General features: G+C 47.4%; 1 protein-coding gene and 1 pseudogene across 1 annotated transcript in view; one reads left to right on the forward strand and one right to left on the reverse strand.

The window, feature by feature from the left end:
- The window catches only part of oclnb (occludin b), a 40,361-nt gene extending 25,352 nt beyond the window's left edge, over positions 1-15,009 (forward strand). Inside the window, exons 6-9 of the mRNA XM_085911003.1 lie at positions 6,133-6,234; positions 6,415-6,586; positions 14,337-14,378; positions 14,465-15,009. Of these exons, the coding sequence (XP_085767129.1) occupies positions 6,133-6,234; positions 6,415-6,586; positions 14,337-14,378; positions 14,465-14,563 (415 nt within the window). The 3' untranslated portion in view covers positions 14,564-15,009. The remainder of the gene's footprint in view (positions 1-6,132; positions 6,235-6,414; positions 6,587-14,336; positions 14,379-14,464) is intronic.
- Positions 8,074-9,170, reverse strand: LOC147057653 (uncharacterized; annotated as a pseudogene).
- Positions 15,010-21,197: the final 6,188 nt, after the last annotated feature.

A 21,197-nucleotide genomic window follows, 5' to 3' on the forward strand; every position in this document is an offset into this window, starting at 1 on the left:
CGAGCTCACGCGGATCCCCCGATGCCGCCTGAGCCCTGGCCTTTTCACGGACACCTCACCACCCGATGATCCCCCCGCCCCACAGTACAAACACAAGCCTATTGAGAGGCGTCGACGGTGCTCTTCTGAGGGGACTCGAGCTCCTCCCAGGTCCATGGGCTCGGCTGGTGGTGTGGTTGGCGGATTCCAAGCAGACGGAGGAGGGTGACCAGGCGGGTTTTGCACGGACCTCCGCTCCCGATCGCACCGCCGAGTCCGGATCCGTCGATCTACTCGGGCCTCTAAGTCCATCGCGCCTTCCAGGGTTCGCGGGTGATCATAGGACACTAATTCGTCCTTAATATATTCAGCGAGACCGTTGAGGAAGGTGCTAACGAGCGCCGGCGTGTTCAATCCACTGCTGCCAGCCAACGTCTGGAACTTGAGCGCGTACTCCACGACCAATTGGCTACCTTGACGCAGCGTCGCCAGTTCCTCGGCGGTGTCTTCGGTGGTGGAGCCCAGGTGGAATAGACGGAGCAATTCCTCCGCGAAGGCGTCAAATGAATCACAAGCCGGAGCCATTCTTTCGTATTCGGCCAGTCCCCACGGCCGCGCCTCGCCCGTGAGGTGAGGTGAGTCAGGACGAACCCCATCCTGGCAGGTTTTATCGCAAACGTGACGGGCTGGAGGCTGAACATTATGCGGCAGTTTGTCACGAATACCCTTACGTGCTTGGGATCCCCGTTAAACTTCTCAACATTGCAGAGGCGGGGCTCTGGGACGTCCACGAGCCTCTTGGCCTCGGCAGACGGGCGGTGCGGCGGTGCCGTGACAGCCAGGGACGCATTTGCCGACAGTCCCTGGAGGGCTTGGGCCATCTCTTGCTGTCGAGCTGCAGCTGTTGTTGACCCACCTCGATCAGCGTCCGGATGTCGGCGGACAGGCTGCTGATGGCGGTCTCGGTTCGCTCCAGTCAGCTCAATGCCGTCTTGTCGTTCGCTGGCGGCATAGCAATGGTCAGCCTGTACTGCGTAAGGGAGCAGACAGTACAGCCAAATGTGTAGCAACAGAGACTTTATTGTAGGGAAAGATGGGAGTCACGGGCGCTGGAGCGGCGATCTGGCTGGGGCGGACAGGCAATTCTGCGGGAATACCAAAATGGTTAAGCAGGTCAGGCTAACAGGGACGGATGAGCGAAGTAGCATCACGGGACAGGCTGACATGCGGGTCTGCGCTGGCAGCGCTGATATAGCGCTGTCAATGAGCCCGTGCCAGGTGGCAGCGATTCTGCTGACAGGAGGGGTGTGGTCGTGTCGCAGGTGATGCCAGCACGTGACAAAATGTGCTGACAAAAAGATTAAAGCTTAATCACTGTTAGCCAATTTCAGACTCTCCTTTATCCAACCATGTCAAACAATTTAAAAAGATATATAAAAATCCTATGATTGGATAGCTGGAATCTGAAAAGACAAATTCCATTTGTAGTGAATAACTTTAAGAAAGAAGTGAAGATGGAATAGGATCCCTGCACTGGGACACCTATAGGGGACAGATTGAGGCCTATGGTGGTGAAACCAATGAGGTTGAAGGATAAATCAGCCGTTCAACAGCAAGAATCTCAAGGGAACCAGAATTTTCCTGAATACACGCCTACACCGAGGATATCGGGAAAAAAACAACAAAAAACAAATTGAAAGCTGCATGAGACATCACATCCCTTCGACATGACAGGCTAATTTAGTACTCCCTGCACCAGTAAACAGAAACCAGTCCCTAGTACAGAGCTGTCAAACTCATTTTTGAAGGCAGCAATATACTTGTGGTTTCTGTCAAAGGGCTGTTATGACTTTAAAATCATGTAAACATTCCATAGCCTCATCATATTATTACATATGCAAAATAAATTGTGTTGCTGATGGTGTACACTCGCCTGACTTGTGTGTGGGCGGAGTGGGATCGATACCTGCTTAGTGACGGTGTGCATGTGGGTGTCATTCGTCTCTGGTTTGGTTGGTGGTTCTCCTTTTTAAGAAGGGGGACCGGATGGGGTGTTCAAACTCCAGGGGCATCACATTCGTCAGCCTTTGTGGTAAGAGAAGTCGAAACTGAGATTCAGAAGAAGAGTGTTTTTTGTCCTCGCTGTGGAACAGTAGTCTGGCTCTATACCCTTGGCAGAATCCTCAAGGGTGCATGGGAGTTCGCCCAACCAGTTTGTGTTTCGTGGACGTTTGACTGTCCCCTTTGCAGGGTTCTGTGGACAGTACTTTGAGAGTATGGGGTACTGAAGCCCTGATTATGAGCTGTTTGGACCCAGTTTGACCAGTGTTTGAGGTTTGTCCATATTGCAGCAAGTTGTATTTGATTCCAGTGAGTCTGTGCCAAGATTGCAGTTTGACGCTGATTCTGGTCAGAACATATATCGACAGAATTTCTAGGTGCAGCCGAGGTGTTGAGAGTGTCCACTTTCGTGCCCTCAGCATTATGTCTGCTTTTTGCACACTATGTGGCTCTGTTAGCTTCATCACACTGTGTTTTACAGCTCTTCAATGTTTAGCAGTTGAGTGTTAAACTGTTGAGATGACGGTCAGCAACTCCGAATCTGAGATCATGGTACAAAGTTGGAAAAAGTCCAATTGCCCTTTACACGATGAGAAGATCCTGCCCCAACTGGAGGAGTTCAGATGTTTTGATGTTTTGTGTATGAGTGACAAATGCAAAAGAATGGAGCAAGCTATCAACAGGCGGATCAGTGCAGTGTCTGATGTGGACTCTGTATCAGTCTCTTTGTGAAGACGGTTAGGGTTAGGTGAAACAATTGATTTACTGCTTGATCTACGTTTCTACACTCACCTATGGTCACAAGCTGTGGGTCGTGAAACAAAAAACAAGATCTCGGATACAGACGACCAAAATTTGTTTTATTCTGCAGGGTATTCTGGGCTCTAGTGAAAAGTTCTGTCATCCAAGTAAGGAGCCAGATGAGGTGGCTCGGGTGTAATTAGGATGACTCCTGGACACTGAGGCCACTTTCCATTGGGACCAGGCTCTGGGGAGGACCACGACATGCTGAAGAGACTCACTCATTTATCCTGAGAAAACCTCAGGAGTAAAGTTTTGAAAGGATTTATCATGTGCTCATAAATATATGCCATGAAAACCTAATCTTTGATCATGGGTGTGTAGACTTTTTGAATACACTGTACTAGATAATGGTGGAGCCCCCCAAAATTCTGTCAAGAAGTGTGCATACTTTCTCATATTTTAGTTTGGCTGTATGATGAAATAAACATTGTTCTACTCTGAGAAAAACTACAATGATACTGTAGCCAATAATTATTCATAATTTCACATGCATGTTTGTATTACAAACCAGTATCAACATTCATGATTAACAACTCAGGTTACGGAGTTAGTTCAGGCAATCATACATACTAGAACAGGGGTGTCCAAACCTTTTTCAATGAGGATCACATGCACTTAACAGAAATTAGGTATTAGATTGAGCACTCCAAACTGTCCCTAGGTGTGCATGCAAGTGCGGATGGTTGTTTGTCTTTGTGCTCTGCAATTGGCTGGCAATCGATTCAGGGTGTCCCCCGCCTACTGCCCGATGATGGCTGGGATAGGCTCCAGCACGCCCGTGACGCTCGTGGGGACAAAGCGGTACAGAAAATGGATGGATGGATGGATGGATGGATGGATGGATGGATGGATGGATGGATGGATGGATGGATGGATGGATGGATGTGTGCGTGTATGACATGTAGTATATGTAGCTGAAGTATACATTCTGTAAATACAGAACCGTTTTATTATTGTAACAACTTTTTTATAACAAGGTACAAATGTACATACTGTAAATATGTTTTTAGAACTCTTTTATGATTATAACATTTCTTTATAACATGGTACAATACTGTAAATGTCATGAAGTGAATGGAGCTGGGCATGGATGGATGGATGGATGGATGGATGGATGGATGGATGGATGGATGGATGGATGGATGGATGGATGTGTGTGTGTGTGTGTGTGTGTGTGTGTGTGTGTGTGTGTGTGTGTGTGTGTGTGTGTGTGTGTGTGTGTGTATGACATATGTAGTATATGTAGCTGACGTATACATTCTGTAAATACAGAACCGTTTTATTATTGTAACAACTTTTTTTATAACAAGGTACAAATGTACATACTGTAAATATGTTTTTAGAACTCTTTTATGATTATAACATTTTTTATAACATGGTACAATACTGTAAATGTCATGAAGTGAATGGAGCTGGGCATGGTTGGATGGTTGGATGGTTGGATGGATGGATGGATGGATGGATGGATGGATGGATGGATGGATGGATGGATGGATGGATGGATGGATGGAGGGTTGGGGTTGGGTTGGGTTGGGTTGGGTTGGGATGGATGGATGGATGGATGATTTATTCAAAAAAAACTTGTGGAGCTCATTTTAAGAACAGCAGCCTCAGATTTCTTCTTTGACACAAGATTTACAGAACAGAGATCAAGGTGAAAATAGAACGGGGAAATTTCAAGGTCATTATTTAAGTTATTAGGCTTAGCATCACACTTGTTAACATTCATTTGAAATGGTGACCATTAACAGACTGAATTGTATACAGTAATCCCTCGTTTTTCGCTGGGGTTACGTTCCAAAAAGAACCCTTAATGAAGTCCGTATAGTATTATAGTAGTATTATACAGGTATGACATTGAAACCGAAGAACAAAACTTGTTTCCAGGTCCAAACATTTGTTTAACAAAGAGAAGTAAGCACTTTCTTCCAGATAACTACAGTGATATAACAATTTTAATCATCAATACAAAGTACATACTGTATAGAGCGCCTTTGTGGCCTGTCGTGTCTTTTTCATCTGAAGCCATAACACAATGTAGAGTGAAAGAAATACGTGAAGTAGCAAGGCCATGAAATGTGAACCGTGATATAGCGAGGGATGACTTATAATTTTAGTAAATTATCCTAGTTTGTATTAGTGCACTGGATATGTAAATTGGCACACTGCTGGATGGCATTCAGCTACAGTGATGGTCCGATGGCACTCGTGCCAAAAATCCGGGCAAATGTCACTTGATCAATGAGCCAATCTGCATCAGCTGAGATCTGACCTGTGCCTTCTGTAAGAGGGTGTAGACGCTGGGCATGCCATCTGATGCAGAAGGGTCTGCGGAGGCAACTCATATGGAGATGGTTGAGCTGTCGGGCGTTGCTGTAGACCGTCCAGGTCTCGCTAGCGTAGAGAAAGGTGGTTGGAACCACTGCAGGGTAGATCTTGAACTTGGTGGACAGACCGAGTCCCCTCGCTCCCACACATTCTCACAGAGTTTATTGAAAGCAGCGCTGGCCTTAGCGATCCTGTTGTTGACCTCAACGTTGATATTCACCGCTCGTGAGAGGGTACTGCCTAGATAGGTAAAGTTGTTCACTGCTTGTCGCTTCTGCCCTTTGACTTTGAGCCTATGAGGCTCCTGTTACTACAAACATCTCCATGATCTTCCATAAGGGGTCCCTGCTGACTGTATCAAAGGCCTATGTCAAGTCGACAAAAGTCATGTAGAGATCGCAATGTTGCTCTTGTCATTTTTCCTGGAGTTGGCACGCAGCAAATATCATGTCCGCTGTCCCACGACTGGCACGAAAGCCGCACTGGCTTTCTGGGAGGTGTCCTTGTTCTAGGTGTTGCAGGAGATGGTTGAGCAGCACTCGAGCCAAGAGCTTCCCGGCTACGGACAAGAAGGAGATACCTCTGTGGTTGTCACAAGACTGGCAGTTGCCCTTCCTCTTGTAGATGCAGACGACACATCCCTGAACTGTTGTAGGACCTTATCCTCAAGCAGGGATAGTGTCGGATCCTGGTGCTTTGTGTGTGTTCGGCTGTGTCGCAGACCTCAGTACCAGGCCTCTCACCCAGCAGGCCTACCGTTAGGGGTGGGGTGATGTTTGTCCTTTGCCATGTCATGTCTCTGTTTCTTTGATGAATTGACAGTCATGGAATAAAGACGTGTTCCTCTCTTCTGCCACAATGGGGCCATAGTTTGGACACCCCAGTACTAGAATTTAAGCATAAACATCAATCTCTTAATGGAATGGAAAAGCTAAATATACATGTGAATTTTCTTTGCAGGAATTCCGGTATCTCCAGCACCATGGATGGCCTAAAGCCCAGACTGAACGATTATGACACTGGTCCAGATTCAGGAGATGACCTTGAGGAGAACTTTAGCAAGTTAGAAAATAGACAATATTTGGATATTGTTTTCTATAAATATGACTGAAGGCTTCTTTCAGAACTTGATTTGTTTTTTTTCAGTCATTATACTGATTGCAGGCAACCTATTCCTGATATTTCTGGAGCGTACTTTCCATGTACTAAAAATATGTGCATATAACTTTGTTCCCTCTGTAGACTGTTTCCTTCTATTGTGGATGAGGAGGAGCGTCTGCACTACAAACACGAATTTGAGCGGGATTCCCATGAGTACAACAGAATTCAAGTTGAGCTGGACAATATAAACCAGAAACTTGCTCATTTGGATCGAGAACTGGACAAACATCCAGATGGCAGCCCTCAGTTTCTGGTAAGGGTAAGGTTGGTAAGGCTACTCCAGCCCTTCTCAAAGTCTGCCTTAAGGGTTAATTTTATCTGGACCCTGCTCTAATTTTACATGGATTATGTCAGCTACCATCTTTGAAAAAATATACTTTATACATCCACTTTCTTTTTATCTTTAATTTGTATTAGAATTACAATATTTCTAGACAAATAGAAGTTGACAGCTGGCATATGTTCAATACAATACAATACAATACAATACAATACAATACAAAACAAAACAAAACAATACAAAACAATACAATACAACACAGCACAACACAGCACAACACAGCACAACACAGCACAGCACAACACAAACAACACAATACGAATACAGTCATCTCTCGTTTATTGCGGCTAATTGGTACCAAGACCACCCCGCCATATGTGAAAATCCGTGAAGTAGTGCCACCCTTTTTTTAACATACATACATTGTTTGTGTATCAATAAGTGTATGTTGAACCATTTAAGTACATATGTTATCATTAGAACATTAAATAATAGTTTCAAACATGTAAATACTATATTAATTTGTAGTATAAATGATAAAATAATGTATAACTAATATAAATATAAATATGACACGACCCCCGTGGGGACAAGCCGTACAGATGACGGATGGATGGATGGATGGATGGATGGATGGATGGATGGATGGATGTGACATATGTAGTATATGTAGCTGAAGTATACATTCTGTAAATACAGAACCGTTTTATTATTGTAACAACTTTCGTATAACAAGGTACAAATGTACATACTGTAAATATGTTTTTAGAACTCTTTTATGATTATAACATTTTTTTATAACATGGTACAATACTGTAAATGTCATGAAGTGAATGGAGCTGGGCGACCAAATGCAGCTTGGACCAGGGTTTATTGAGGGAAGTCAAAAGACAGACTATAGAAGCTCGACTAGGGACGAGAATAACTGAACAGAAAGACAAGACAAAGACAAGACAAAGACAAGACAAAGACCACAACAGACGAGACTACAGACAAGAGACGACAACAATCCGACGGGGAGTGACATGCAGAGAGGACTTAAATACATGACAGGTTACATAGATTGTGAGCAGACACAGGAGGGGAGGGGCGACGCGAATAGAAACCATGGCAACTTTAAAACAAGGAAACGAACAGAGATGGATCGTGACAGCAAATATGATTTTAGAACTCTTATTATTATAACAACTTTTTTTTTTTTTAAAAGTACAAGTGTAAAAATCTGAGATCAGAATGGGAAATGAGGGCTACACCCCACCCTTCTTACAAGGACGCGTAACATGAAAGCTCGCAAAGTTTCGAGGCGAGGCCTCATTAAGCTGCAGCAATTCATTAGGTTTTAACCAGGTCTCACAAAGACCAATCATATTAAGATTATGGTTTCTTATGAGGTCATTAACGAGTAGCGCTTTCGTGGAGAGTGATCTAATATTAATAAAACTGAGTTTGAATCTAAAAGGTTGATCTGATTTTTTACCCATGGGAGAATTTTTAGATAACATTTGAGTGAGAATGCGTTTTCCAAGTCCCATATTACATTTGAAATGATTATTAATGCAACGGGAGGAGACAATCGTAGAAATTTAATTAATTTTCAGCACATTCATGATTGGGAGCATGCACCATATCATCAATGAGACAAGTCAGGGACAAGTGACTAGACTTGTCTCCTACCTCAGTAGAAAGTGTGGCAAATCATGACGCTCTCGTCTACACAAACAGCTGTGTGCATTATACGACTCTAGCCTAGCACTAGTTAACTTTAACTTTGCAGACTCCAAACCATTCTAACGGTTGGCCTAGCCACCTGTGACCCAGCCTGCTCTACTGTGGACTGTCATGAACAGCTCAAACAGCAATCTATATTTCTAGAAAGAGTGACGGTGCCTTCATGGTTAGGGTGAAGGCTGTCCATCCTCAGCAGGTCGGGACGGCCCCAGAAAGAGGACCAGTTAGCGACATACTGCAATCCCTAAATTTTGCAGAAACTAGCCATCTACCGATCAAGCAAGAATAATCTGCTAAACCTCTCATCATTGCCTCTTGCAGGCAAGGGGCCAGCGATAATTACTCGATGCCAACTCATCTTTCTGGCGAGATCGCAAGCCCTCGCTATGTTTTTTTTTTGTGATCTCAGATTACCTTTTCCTAGTATCAATGGAGCCGACGGGTATCACTATTTTTGAATAAGGAGTGTTGTTGGTGCTTTGCTGTTGACGAGGCCTTTTGCGGGTCAGCTCCCTATGGTTAGCTTCAATGTCAGGTACTCTGGCTTCAGGAACACACACTACCGTGCCTGGACTTTTAAGCGTGATGTTGCGGGTAATGGAGTCATCTATGACTAAGGTGGATTGGGACGGCTATGGTTCTTTACAGGTTCATCACTGTCAGCAAGCCACTTAATGCTACCTGGGCCAGCCCTCATTTGTGTCCGCCACATCTATGGTTATCGAGTTGTTCTGTTCTCACGGACACGTTCCTCTAGCAGGGACAGCCTCTCTAGAAGAAGGGTGCAGTTGGTGCACAGAGCTGTAAAAACTAATTTATCCGAAGCCATACTTGCATGTCCAGTGAACGACAGTAGACAAACAGGCACGGAGCCCCGCTGAATTGCAAGCAGTGACGTGGTCAAAACTGGCAAGGATTGATGGTTTGCCGTTTACAAAGATAAAAATAGTTGGGAAGTGTACTTTAACGTCATGGGTTTCCACACTTGAAAAGGAAGGACTTGACCAGACTGTGATTTCACTCTTTGCTCAGGTTTTTTCATTGAGCGAAACAATCAAGGTGAAAAACCGGTAGGCCCTATGGTCTCCTCTTGCCATGGCTTTTTTCCTTTCTCCGTGGAGCTCAGTGCGGTTCGCTGCTACTGTTGTGTTGCTCGCTGGTCGAAAGGATTGTGTTGTTTCCTGCTGCTGCTGCTGCTGCTGCTGCTGCTGCTGATGCTGCTGATGCTGCTGATGCTGCTGATGCTGCTGCTGCTCACTGGACAAGAGGATTGTGCCGTTTGCTGCTTATGAACCCTGGTGTGTGCATGCTCCCAATCAGAATAGATTGCGCTCAGCTGTTGAGCCGCTCTGAGGAGCTCCACTGTGTGCTGCGTGTTCACGTTGTACACCTACAGTGAACCCTTGTGGTCACATGCACCCACAGACAGGTGCGCACCTCCCAGGTCGCCGCAACAATAGTAGACTCCCAATAGTAAAGTAAAAAGGTAGGACACGAGAGTGAGGAACTACAAAAAAAGAATTTAGAATGTTGAACATTGTCTCTTTGGGGTTGCTGTGACACACCCAGCCACACTCCACAGTGGACATGTTTTGAAAAAGAAAATTGAATGCTGTTTTCTGTGTCCAATGATAATTACTTAAAAAGCAGAAACATGGGCCTTACATTCTGTGGTGAGATAAAGTCAGTAAAATATCGACTCATGGCAAGAAACATGTCTACTAGCCTCAGTATTTTTCTTAACTTTATATCGACAGTTGACTTGGAAGAATAGGCTCCAGCATGCCCGCGACCCCCGTGGGGACAAAGCGGTTCAGAAAATGGATGGATGGATGGACTTGGAAGAAGGCTGGGTGTGGTCAATTCCTTTGTTACTTCAGAAGGTAAAACCTTTGAGGCCTTGTTAACTCAAGAATAAATAAATAATAAATTAGGAAACATGGGCCTTACATTCTGTGGTGAGATAAAGTCAGTAAAATATCAACTCATGGCAAGAAACATGTCTACTAGCCTCTGTTTTTACATCCATCCATCCATCCATCCATCCATCCATCTTCTTCCGCTTATCCGGGGTCGGGTTGCGGGGGCAGCAGCTTTAGGAGGGACTCCCAGACCTCCCTCTCCCCAGCCACTTCATGCAGCTCATCCAGGGGGATCCCAAGGCGTCCCCAGGCCAGCCGAGACATAGTCTCTCCAGTGCGTCCTGGGTCGTCCCCAGGGAGGCGTCCAGGAGGCATCCTGATGAGCCACCTCATCTGGCTCCTCTCAACGTGGAGGAGCAGCGGCTCTACCCCGAGTCTCTCCCGGATGACCGAGCTTCTCACCCTATCTCTAAAGGAGAGCCCTGACACCCTGCGGAGGAAACTCATTTCGGCCACTTGTATCCTGGATCTCGTTCTTTCGGTCACGACCCGTAGCTCGTGACCATAGGTGAGGGTAGGAGCGTAGATCGACCGGTAAATCGAGAGCTTTGCCATTTGGCTCAGCTCTCTCATCACCACGATGGACCGGTACAGAGTCCGCATTACTGCCGACGCTGCACCGATCCGCCTGTTGCTCTCGCGCTCCATCCTGCCCTCACTCGTGAACAAGACCCCAAGATACTTGAACTCCTCCACTTGGGACAGGATCTCATCCCCGATCCGGAGAGGGCATTCCACCCTTTTCCGACCGAGGACCATGGACTCTGATTTGGAGGTGCTGACCCTCATCCCGACCGCTTCACACTCGGCTGCGAACCGCTCCAGTGAGAGCTGGAGATCATGGCCTGAAGAAGCCAACAGCACCACGTCATCTGCAAAAAGCAGTGACGCGATGCTGAGGTCCCCAAACCGGAACCCCTCAATGCCTCGGCTGCGCCTAGAAATTCTGTCCATAAAGATTATGAACTGAATCGGTGACAAAGGGCAGCCTTGGTGGAGTCCAACCCTCACTGGGAACGAATCTGACTTACTGCCGGAAATGCGGACCAAACTCTGGCATCGGTGATACAGGGACCGAACCGCCCTTATCAGTTGGCTCGGCACCCCGTACTCCCGAAGCACTCTCCACAGAACCTCCCAAGGGACACGGTCGAACGCCTTCTCCAAGTCCACAAAACACATGTGGACTGGTTAGGCGAACTCCCATGCACCCTCGAGAATCCTGCCGAGGGTGTAGAGCTGGTCCACTGTTCCACGACCAGGACGAAAGCCACACTGCTCCTCCTGAATCCGAGGCTCGACCTCCCGACGGATCCTCCTCTCCAGCACCCCTGAATAGACCTTACCAGGGAGGCTGAGGAGTGTGATTCCCCTGTAATTGGAACACACCCTCCGGTCCCCCTTCTTAAAGAGGGGAACCACCACCCCAGTCTGCCAATCCAGAGGCACCGTCCCCGATGTCCACGCAATGCTGTAGAGGCGTGTCAGCCAAGACAACCCCACAACATCCAGAGCCTTTAAGAACTCCGGGCGGATCTCATCCACCCCCAGGGCCCTGCCACCGAGGAGTTTTTTTAACTACCTCAGTGACTTCGACCTCCAAGATTGGAGAGTCCGCCTCAGAGTCTCCAGGCCCTGCTTTCACAATGGAAGGCGTGTCGGTAGAATTGAGGAGGTCTTCGAAGTATTCCCCCCACCGACTCCCGACGTCCCGAGTCGAGGTCAGCAGCACACCATCTCCACTGTAAACAGTGTTGACCGTGCACTGCTTCCCCCTCCTGAGACGCCGGATGGTGAACCAGAATTTCCTCAAATTCGCCCGGAAGTCATTCTCCATGGCCTCGCCAAACTCCTCCCACACCCGGGTTTTTGCCTCAGCAACCGCCAAAGCCGCGTTTCGCTTGGCCATCCGGTACCCGTCAGCTGCCTCCGGAGTCCCGCAGGCCAAAACGGCCCGATAGGACTCATTCTTCAGCTTGACGGAATCCCTTACCGCCGGTGTCCACCAGCGGGTTCGGGGATTGTCGCCACGACAGGCACCAACAACCTTACGGCCACAGCTCCGGTCGGCTGCCTCAACAATGGAGGCGCGGAACATGGTCCACTCGATATCCCCCGGGAGGTGGGAAAAGCTCTGCCGGAGGTGGGAGTTTAAGCTCTTCCTGACAGGGGATTCTGCCAGACATTCCCAGCAGACCCTCACAGAGCGGCCGGCACCTTCCCCCACCATCGGAGCCAACCCACTACCAGGTGGTGATCAGTAGACAGCTCCACCCCTCTCTTCACCCGAGTGTCCAAAACATGCAGCCGCAAATCCGATGACACGACTACAAAGTCGATCAACGAACTGCGGCCTAGGATGTCCTGGTGCCAAGTGCACACATGGACACCCTTATGCTTGAACATGGTGTTCATTATAGAAAATCCGTGTCGAGCACAGAAGTCCAACAATAGAACACCAGTCGGATTCAGATTGGGGGGGGGGGGGGGGGGGGGCGTTCCTCCCAACCAAGCCCTTCCAGGTCTCACTGTCATTGTCCATGTGAGCATTGAAGTCACCTAGTAGAACGACGGAGTCCCCAGGAGGAGCGCTCTCCAGCACTTCCTCCAGGGACTCCAAAAAGGGTGGGTACTCTGAGCTGCCGTTTGGTGCAGAGACACAAACAACAGTCAGGACCCGTCCCCCCACCCGAAGGCGGAGGGAGGCTACCCTCTCGCTCACCAGGGTGAACCCCAATGTGCAGGCGCCGAGCCGGGGGCAATAAGTATGCCAACACCTGCTCGACGCCACTCACCGTGGGCAACTCCAGAGTGGAAGAGAGTCCAGCCCCTCTCGAGAGGGCTTTCACCAGAGCCCAAACTATGTGTGGAGGCAAGTCCGACTATGTCTAGTCTGAACTTTTCTGCCTCACACACCAGCTCGGGCTTCTTTTCAGCCAGAGAGGTGACATTCGATGTCCCTAGAGTCAGCCTCTGCAGCCGGGGATCGGACCGCCAAGGTTCTCCCCGCCTTTGGCCGCCACCCAGCTCACTTTGCACCAGGCCCCTTTGGCCCCTCCTACAAGTGGTGAGCCCATGGGAAGGGGGACCCATGTTTTCTTTTCGGGCTATGCCCGGCCGGACCCCATGGGCAAAGGCCCGGCCACCAGGCGCTCGACTTCGAGCCCCACCTCCAGGCCTGGCTCCAGAGACCCACGTCCGGGCGAGGGAAAACTGAGTCCATTTTTGTTTTTCATCATAATGGGCTTTGGTGAGCCATGCTTTGTCTAGCCCCTCACCTAGGACCCTTTTGCCATGGGTGACCCTACCAGGGGCATGAACCCCCAGACAACATGGCTCCCAGGATCATAGGGGCACGCAAACCCCTCCACCACGATAAGGTGACGACTCACGGAGGGGAGCCTTTGTTTTTCTCAAATTTAAATGGACAGTTGACTTGGAAGAGGTGTTCATTAAAGAATGAACGGTGTGGTCAATTTCTTTGTTACTTCAGAAGATACAAATTTTGAGGCCTTATTAACTCAAGAATAAATAAATAATACAATAGCAAATCAATTTATCCTAAATATTAGTACATTTGCAAATTAAAAAATTAGAATGCATTGCTGTGTGAAAGGTACAAGCTGGTAAAGGTCAGATCTAATTATGTTTACGCTCTGTGTGAGAGAAATCACAGATGGTGTAACTTTTCATGTATCAACGCTCACAGCACATGAACTGAAAAAAATTCACTAAACTTTGTTCTTAAACCGATTGTCCGTGACTCGTGCTGCCAAAAACAAAACAGAAAAAGTCAAAACTTCCTTTGTAAACCTTAGCTGGTGATAAAGGCAGCCTGATTGCTCAACATAGATAATAAAATAATACACCCATAAATGCAGCTGCTGCACAATATAAATAGAAATATAGCTCCAGTACCTGTGTATGAAGAAAATTATGTTGGTTAGTCCTTGCTAATATAGGGAACCGTAGTGAATTGGCAATTTCATCATGCACATGATTGTATGATGGTCAAACCTTTAATTTTTTTGTTGTTGTTATTTAAATAAATTGTTGTTTTTTTTCATTTTCAGGATGCCATGGAACAGTACACCAGACTGAAGAACTTAAAGAAAGTAAGTCATTTAAAATGCCATATTTTTTTTGTTTTGTTTGTTATATGATATTGTTTCAGTTTTGTTTTTGCATTCCTTTCCTTCAGTCCCCTGATTACCTGATCAATAGGAAGCAGTGCAGGTATCTCAGGTCCAAGCTGTCCCACATCAAAAGGATGATCAGTGATTATGATCATCGACCTTGAATCTCAAGTTGGTATTCCAGTGAATGATGCAAACCTGCAGTGTCTCGCAACCGATTTTCAAATTTTTCAAGACTCATCACAAGCGGATAAAAATAAGAATAATATACTTTTGGGAGTCAAGGTAGCAGGGATTTGTGTGGCTTTTCTTGATTATGGATTTTTTTTTTAATTCATGAACTATGAAAAACAATTGTAAATAATGGGATGTCAATTTTTTACAAGTACTGTACATATTAATATGTGATTTAATTTCAAGCAACATTTAATGAATACTGCTTTTTATTTTTAAAGCAATTTAAATACACTTTCTTAAAAGCACAGGTGATATGCCATCTATACTAATTACAGCATTTAAAATTATTCATCTCTTGTAAACAATATTTAGTTTACAATTGTACATGTTTTTGATCGTTTTTAGTATAAGTGAAATAAAATGTTTCTCGAGATTCTGTTGTATTGTTTATCAACTTGGATTTTTAAATCATATTGCCGAATTCAGCTTTTATTTCCTCAGAAAATTAAGTTAAAAAGACTAACTAAACGCACACATAGAAAACAAATTATGATAATCGAATGCCTAAGTGGCATACTAGCACGACACAAATTAAGAGTGTAACATCATTTCTTTTGGAAAAGATTTAGGGAGTTGGTTTTCTTAACCGACTTTCTTTTCCCTATGGCTTCACCCATGAAAAAAATGTTTTACAATTGTGCATATTTGGGATGAGAACAACCCACACCCAAAACAACTCACCCGCAAGTTGAAGAAACCAATCAGCGTTTGTCAGTACAGCACGGCCACAGCATGTCCCCTCAACTGTTCCAGGAAGGTAAACAAAGACCCTGGTAGCAAGTATGTATTCAGGAAGACCCTGGTGGAACCTTTCAGAACCGGAACCTTTGTTGCATGTTTGTGAACAAGAACCACACAACTACTAGGGTAGATGGGGAAGTTCCTGAATACTTTCCTGTGGTGAAAGCCCCTTACGTGGATAAGCAGTTCAGAAAATGGATGGATGGAATGGTGTGTGTGGGTTAGGGTGTGTGTGTATATATATATATATATATATATATATATATATATATATATATATATATATATATATATATATATATATATATATATATATACATACATACATATATACATACATATACATATATATATACACATACACATATACATATATATATATACACACATATATATGTATATATATATATATATATATATATATATATATATATATATATATATATATATATATATATATATATATATTTGTTAGTCCTTCTTATTTGCACATTCCTCTAAACTTTGTAACTGGCCCTGGCAAAATTTATATGAAAATATATGTCTATGTTTCCTATATAAAGATGGAAATATTGCCAGTTTTGGTGCTTCAGAAAGTAGGCCCAGTATGAGGTCAGAGGAGCTGACAGGTAAAGGACAGTCATCTATCAATGCATGGAATTGAATAGGCTATGACTATGCATGAAACATTTGACGAAAAAAGCATGTATTTAACCATATCATTCTTATGATATTGATTAAATGTGTTCTTGTCAATAATATAATTATTATGCTGGTTGTTCTGACACTCCCAGCAGTTGCAGAGTTTACTGGCAAGACAAGTCCAGGTAGCAGTGCAAAGGAAAGGCCAACTCAGGACACAGACCGACAGTCAGACTCAGAGAGACTTTTGATTATTTTCCTCGCCCTCATTTTAGAGATTTTGATTTGTTTTTCCGATACCACCCACAACAAAACCCAAAGAATGATTGTGTGCATGTGTGTGCGCACAAATGCATTTTGCTTGTGCCCATGCATTTAAGTGTGGGTGTGAACATGCAAGTTTGGGCAAGGCCAGGGTGGCCCGGTTACATAACTGACTCCTGGCCTGAAAAAATCTCCCATTCCGGCCCTGCGAGGACCGGTGACAGTGGCATCACGAGACAGACTGACAGAGTGAGGTAGTGTTGGCCCGTAAGTAAACTATTCGTTCAAAAGAACGGATCTTTTCAGTGAACAAGAGTGAACAAATCACTTCCTAAATTGATTTGTTCTTTTTTCAGTTCATATGACTTCAACGAGTAGGTGTCGGTAATGCCCATTGAAGCTGGTGCCACCTCGCCGTAAAACAAAATGAAAAAGAAAATGATGTAACTTCCCGTTCACGAACGAGTCGTGAATTGCATTTCCCGTTCACCAACGAACAAATCTGTGAGTGAACAAATCAGTGAGTGAGTGATTCGCATTTCCAGTTCATCGCGAGAACGGATCAGTGAGGGAACGAATCCTGACTCTCCCGTTTGCGAATGAGTCAATTGGTGAACTGCCTTCCCGTGCATCAACGGATCAGTCAGTGAACATATTGCGTCTACTTGCGTGAACTATATAAGCCAGAATGTAGATTTACGATTTACTTATAGTAGGTTTTAAATAACGTGTATGCATACATATGCCTAAATATTGTTATCCAATATATCGACTGCAGTTTCACATTAGCTGGTTTGTGATGTACTTTTATGATCCATCCATCCATCCATCCATCCATCCATCCATCCATCCATCCATCCATCCATCCATCCATCCATCCATCTTCTTCCGCTTATCTGGGGTCGGGTCACGAGGGCAGCAGCTTTAGGAGGGACTCCCAGACTTCCCTGTCCCCAGCCACTTAGTTCAGCTCATCCCGGAGGATCCCAAGGCGTTCCCAGGCCAGCTGAGAGACGTAGTCTCTCCAACACGTCCTGGGTCGTCCCCGGGGTCTCCTACCTGTGGGACATGCTCGGAACACCTCCCTAGGGAGGCGTCCAGGAGCTATCCTGATGAGATGCCCGAACCACCTCATCCGGATTCTCTCAACGTGAAGGAGCAGCAGCTCTACTTTGAGTCTCTCCCGGATGACCGAGCTTCTCACCTTATCTCTAAGGGAGAGCCCGGACACCCTGCGGAGGAAACTCATTTCGGCCGCTTGTATCCTTGATCTCATTCTTTCGGTCACAACCCATAGCTCGTGACCATAGGTGAGGGTAGTAGCATAGATTGACCGGTAAATTGAGAGCTTTGCCTTTTGGCTCAGCTCTCTCTTCACCACGACGGACCGGTACAGTGTCCGCATTACTGCCGACGCTGCACCGATCCACCTGTTGATCTCGCGCTCCAGCCTACCCTCACTCGTGAACAAGACCCCAAGATACTTGAATTCGTCCATTTGGGGCAAGATCTCATCCCCGATCCGGAGAGGGCATTTCACCCTTTTCCGACCGAGGACCATGGACTCGGATTTGGAGGTGCTGACCCTCATCCTGACCGCTTCACACTCGGCTGCGAACCGCTCCAGTGAGAGTAGGAGATCACGGCCTGAAGAAGCCAACAGCACCACATCATCTGCAAAAAGCAGAGACGCGATGCTGAGGTCCCCAAACCGGACCCCCTCAACGCCTCGGCTGCTCCTAGAAATTCTGTCCATAAAAATTATGAACATAATCGGTGACATAGGGCAGCCTTGGCGGAGTCCAACCCTCACTGGGAACGAATCCGACTTACTGCCGGAAATGCGGACCAAACAAAAAGGATCAAACCGCCCTTCAACCACCGCTTGGCACCCCATACTCCCAAAGCACCCTCTACAGAATCCCCCAAGGGACACGGTCGAACGCCTTCTCCAAGTCCACAAAACACATGTGGACTGGTTGGGCGAACTCCCATGCACCCTCGAGGATCCTGCGGAGGGTGTAGAGCTGGTCCACTGTTCCACGGCCAGGACAAAAGCCACGCTGCTCCTCCTAAATCCGAGGTCTGACCTCCTGACATACCCTCCTCTCCAACACCCCTGAATAGACCCGACCAGGGAGGCTGAGGAGTGTGATTCCCCTGTAATTGAAACACACCCACACCGGTGCCCTTTCTTAAAGAGGGGAACCACCACCCCAGTCTGCCAATCCAGAGGCACCGTCCCCGATGTCCACGAAAAGTTGTAGAGGTGTGTCAGCCATGACAGCCCCACAACATCCAGAGCCCTTAAGAACTCCAGGCGGGTCTCATCCACCCCCGGGGCCCTGCCACCGAGGAGTTTTTTTTAAATACCTCAGAGACTTCGACCCCAGAGATTGGAGAGTCCGCCTCAGAGTATTCAGGCCCTGCTTCCACAATGGAAGGCGTGTCAGTGGAATTGAGGAGGTCTTCGAAGCATTCTGCCCACCAACTCGCGACGTTCCGAGTCGAGGTCAGCAGCACACCATCTCCACTGTAAACAGTGTTGACCGTGCACTGCTTCCCCCTACTGAGACGCCGGATGATGGACCAGAGTTTCCTCGAAGCCGTCCGGAAGTCATTCTCCGTGACGTCACCAAACTCCTCCCACGCCCGGGTTTTTGCCTCAGCAATAAGTAAGAAGCAAATAACCCAAATAATAAACAATAAATAAATAAATAGACAAATAAGAGCAGCAAAACGGAGCAAGCGCGCTAACAGCAGACAGCCAGATCATAGCGCAAAAGAACAGGACGTCATGTAGCAGAGGGTGGAGGGGGGAGGGAATTCAGGATCCGGACAGCTTGGAGCACGAAGCTGTCCCTGAGTCTGGTGGTGCGGGAGCGCAGGCATATGTATCTCTTCCTAGAGGGCAGAAGTACAAACAAAGAGTGAGCGGGGTGACTCTCATCACACACAATCGCAGCCGCTTTGCGGGTGAGACGGGAGGCGTAAACTTCCTTCAGGGAGGGGAGTGGAGCCCCGATGATTTTACTCGCAGTGGTCACTATGCGCTGCAGGGCCTTCATGTTGTACTCAGAGCAGCCACCACCCCACACAGCGATGCAGCTGGAGAGGACGCTCTCAATGGTGCCACGGTAGAATGTGGTCATGACGGCGGGAGGAGCACTTGCCCGCCTGAGTTTCCGCAGAAAGTACAGGCGGCGCTGAGCCTTCTTCGCCAATGACGCAGTGTTGGTGGTCCAGGAGAGGTCCTCACTGATGTGCACCCCCAGGAATCTGGTGCTACTCACTCTCTCCACCACAGCTCCGTCGACGGTCAGCGGCAGGTGGTGGGCATGACCCTTCCGGAAGTCAATGATAATCTCCTTGGTCTTGTTGACGTTCAGCAGAAGGTTGTTGTCCCTGCACCAAGCGGCCAAAAGGTTGACATCCGATCTGTAGTGAGTCTCGTCGCCACCGGTGATCAGACCCACCACAGTCGTGTCGTCGGCATATTTCAGCACGTGGTCGCTGCTGTAGGTCGCAGTGCAGTCATGCGTCAGCAGGGTGAAGAGCAGCGGACTGAGCACGCAGCCTTGAGGGGCCCCCGTGCTCAGCGTGATGCTGCCGGAGACACTGTCGCCCACACGCACTACTTGAGGCCTCTGACAGAGAAAGTCCAGTAGCCAGTTGCAAAGGGAGGTACTGAGGCCCAGCTTGTCAAGTTTGCAAATGAGACGCTGTGGAACGATGGTGTTGAATGCAGAACTGAAGTCCACAAACCGCAATCTCACATACGAGTCCCTGTTCTCCTGGTGGGTGAGGGCAGAGTGGAGGGCAGAGCAGATGGCATCCTCAGAGGACCGATTGGGTCGGAAGGCAAACTGGAAGGGGTCAACGGTGGGGGGAAGAACAGATCTGACGTGCGCCAAGACAAGCCGCTCAAAGCACTTCATGATGATGGGGGTCAGTGCCACAGGGCGGTAGTCATTGAAGCAGGAGGGAGCAGGATTTTTTGGCACAGGTATGATGGTGGCAGCCTTGAAGCATGCTGGGACGACGGCCTGCTGCAGGGAAATGTTAAAGATGTCCGTGAAGACATCCATCAGCTCCTCAGCGCAGTCCTTCAGCGCCCGTCCCGGGATGTTGTCCAGGCCCGCCGCCTTACGGGTGTTGATTGCAGCAAGCGTCCTCCTCACACTAACGGCAGAGAGGCACAGAGGCTGCTCGTCCGGATGGGGAGGGGTCTTCAGCGGGCAAGTGTCGTTCTGAGCGTCGAAGCGAGCAAAGAAGCGGTTCAGTTTGTTGAGCAGAGGGACGTCGCCCTCACAGCTCTGCGGCGCGGGCTTGTAGTCCGTGATTGTCTGTATGCCTCGCCACAGGCTCCGAGCATCCTTGCTGTCTTTGAAGTGAGCAGTAATCTTGGAAGAACGTCTTGGATGGAGAGTGCTCAGATACTCATTTCTCCAACGGTTCCAGAATTCATTTGCCAGCACTTGCCTCCACTGACCTCTCAGAAGGTCTTTGTTGAGAGGGTCCTCTCGATCTAGCCTCTGTGCGGTGGTGACCTGTGATCTGAGTGGTGCATTCTCTGGGACCTCTGCCAGATAGAACCTCTGACTGGACTGTACAGGTTGGCTCCCAGCACGTAGACCACCACCTGAGCCGTGTTGGTGAAGACACCGTCAGACACAGAGACGTTGAGATGATACGACAGCTTCATGTCTTGTTGCCTCTTGTTAGATAGACGCAGAATGCCACTCTCTGTCTCTATGAAGAATGTCATGCGCTCGTTACCAGACAGGATCCTGTACCTGCGCCTCTATGTCGGCGTCCGAGGCCAGAACGCAGGTGACAAAGTGTTCTGGCGGCACCAGCTGGCTGACGAAGGCCTTGTAGAGCGTCTGGCTGAAGTCGGGCGGGTTGTTGTCG

Source organism: Syngnathus leptorhynchus, chromosome 4 (assembly GCF_054491065.1).
Source record: "Syngnathus leptorhynchus isolate UIUO chromosome 4, UIUO_Slep, whole genome shotgun sequence".
NCBI classification, from domain to species: domain Eukaryota; kingdom Metazoa; phylum Chordata; class Actinopteri; order Syngnathiformes; family Syngnathidae; genus Syngnathus; species Syngnathus leptorhynchus.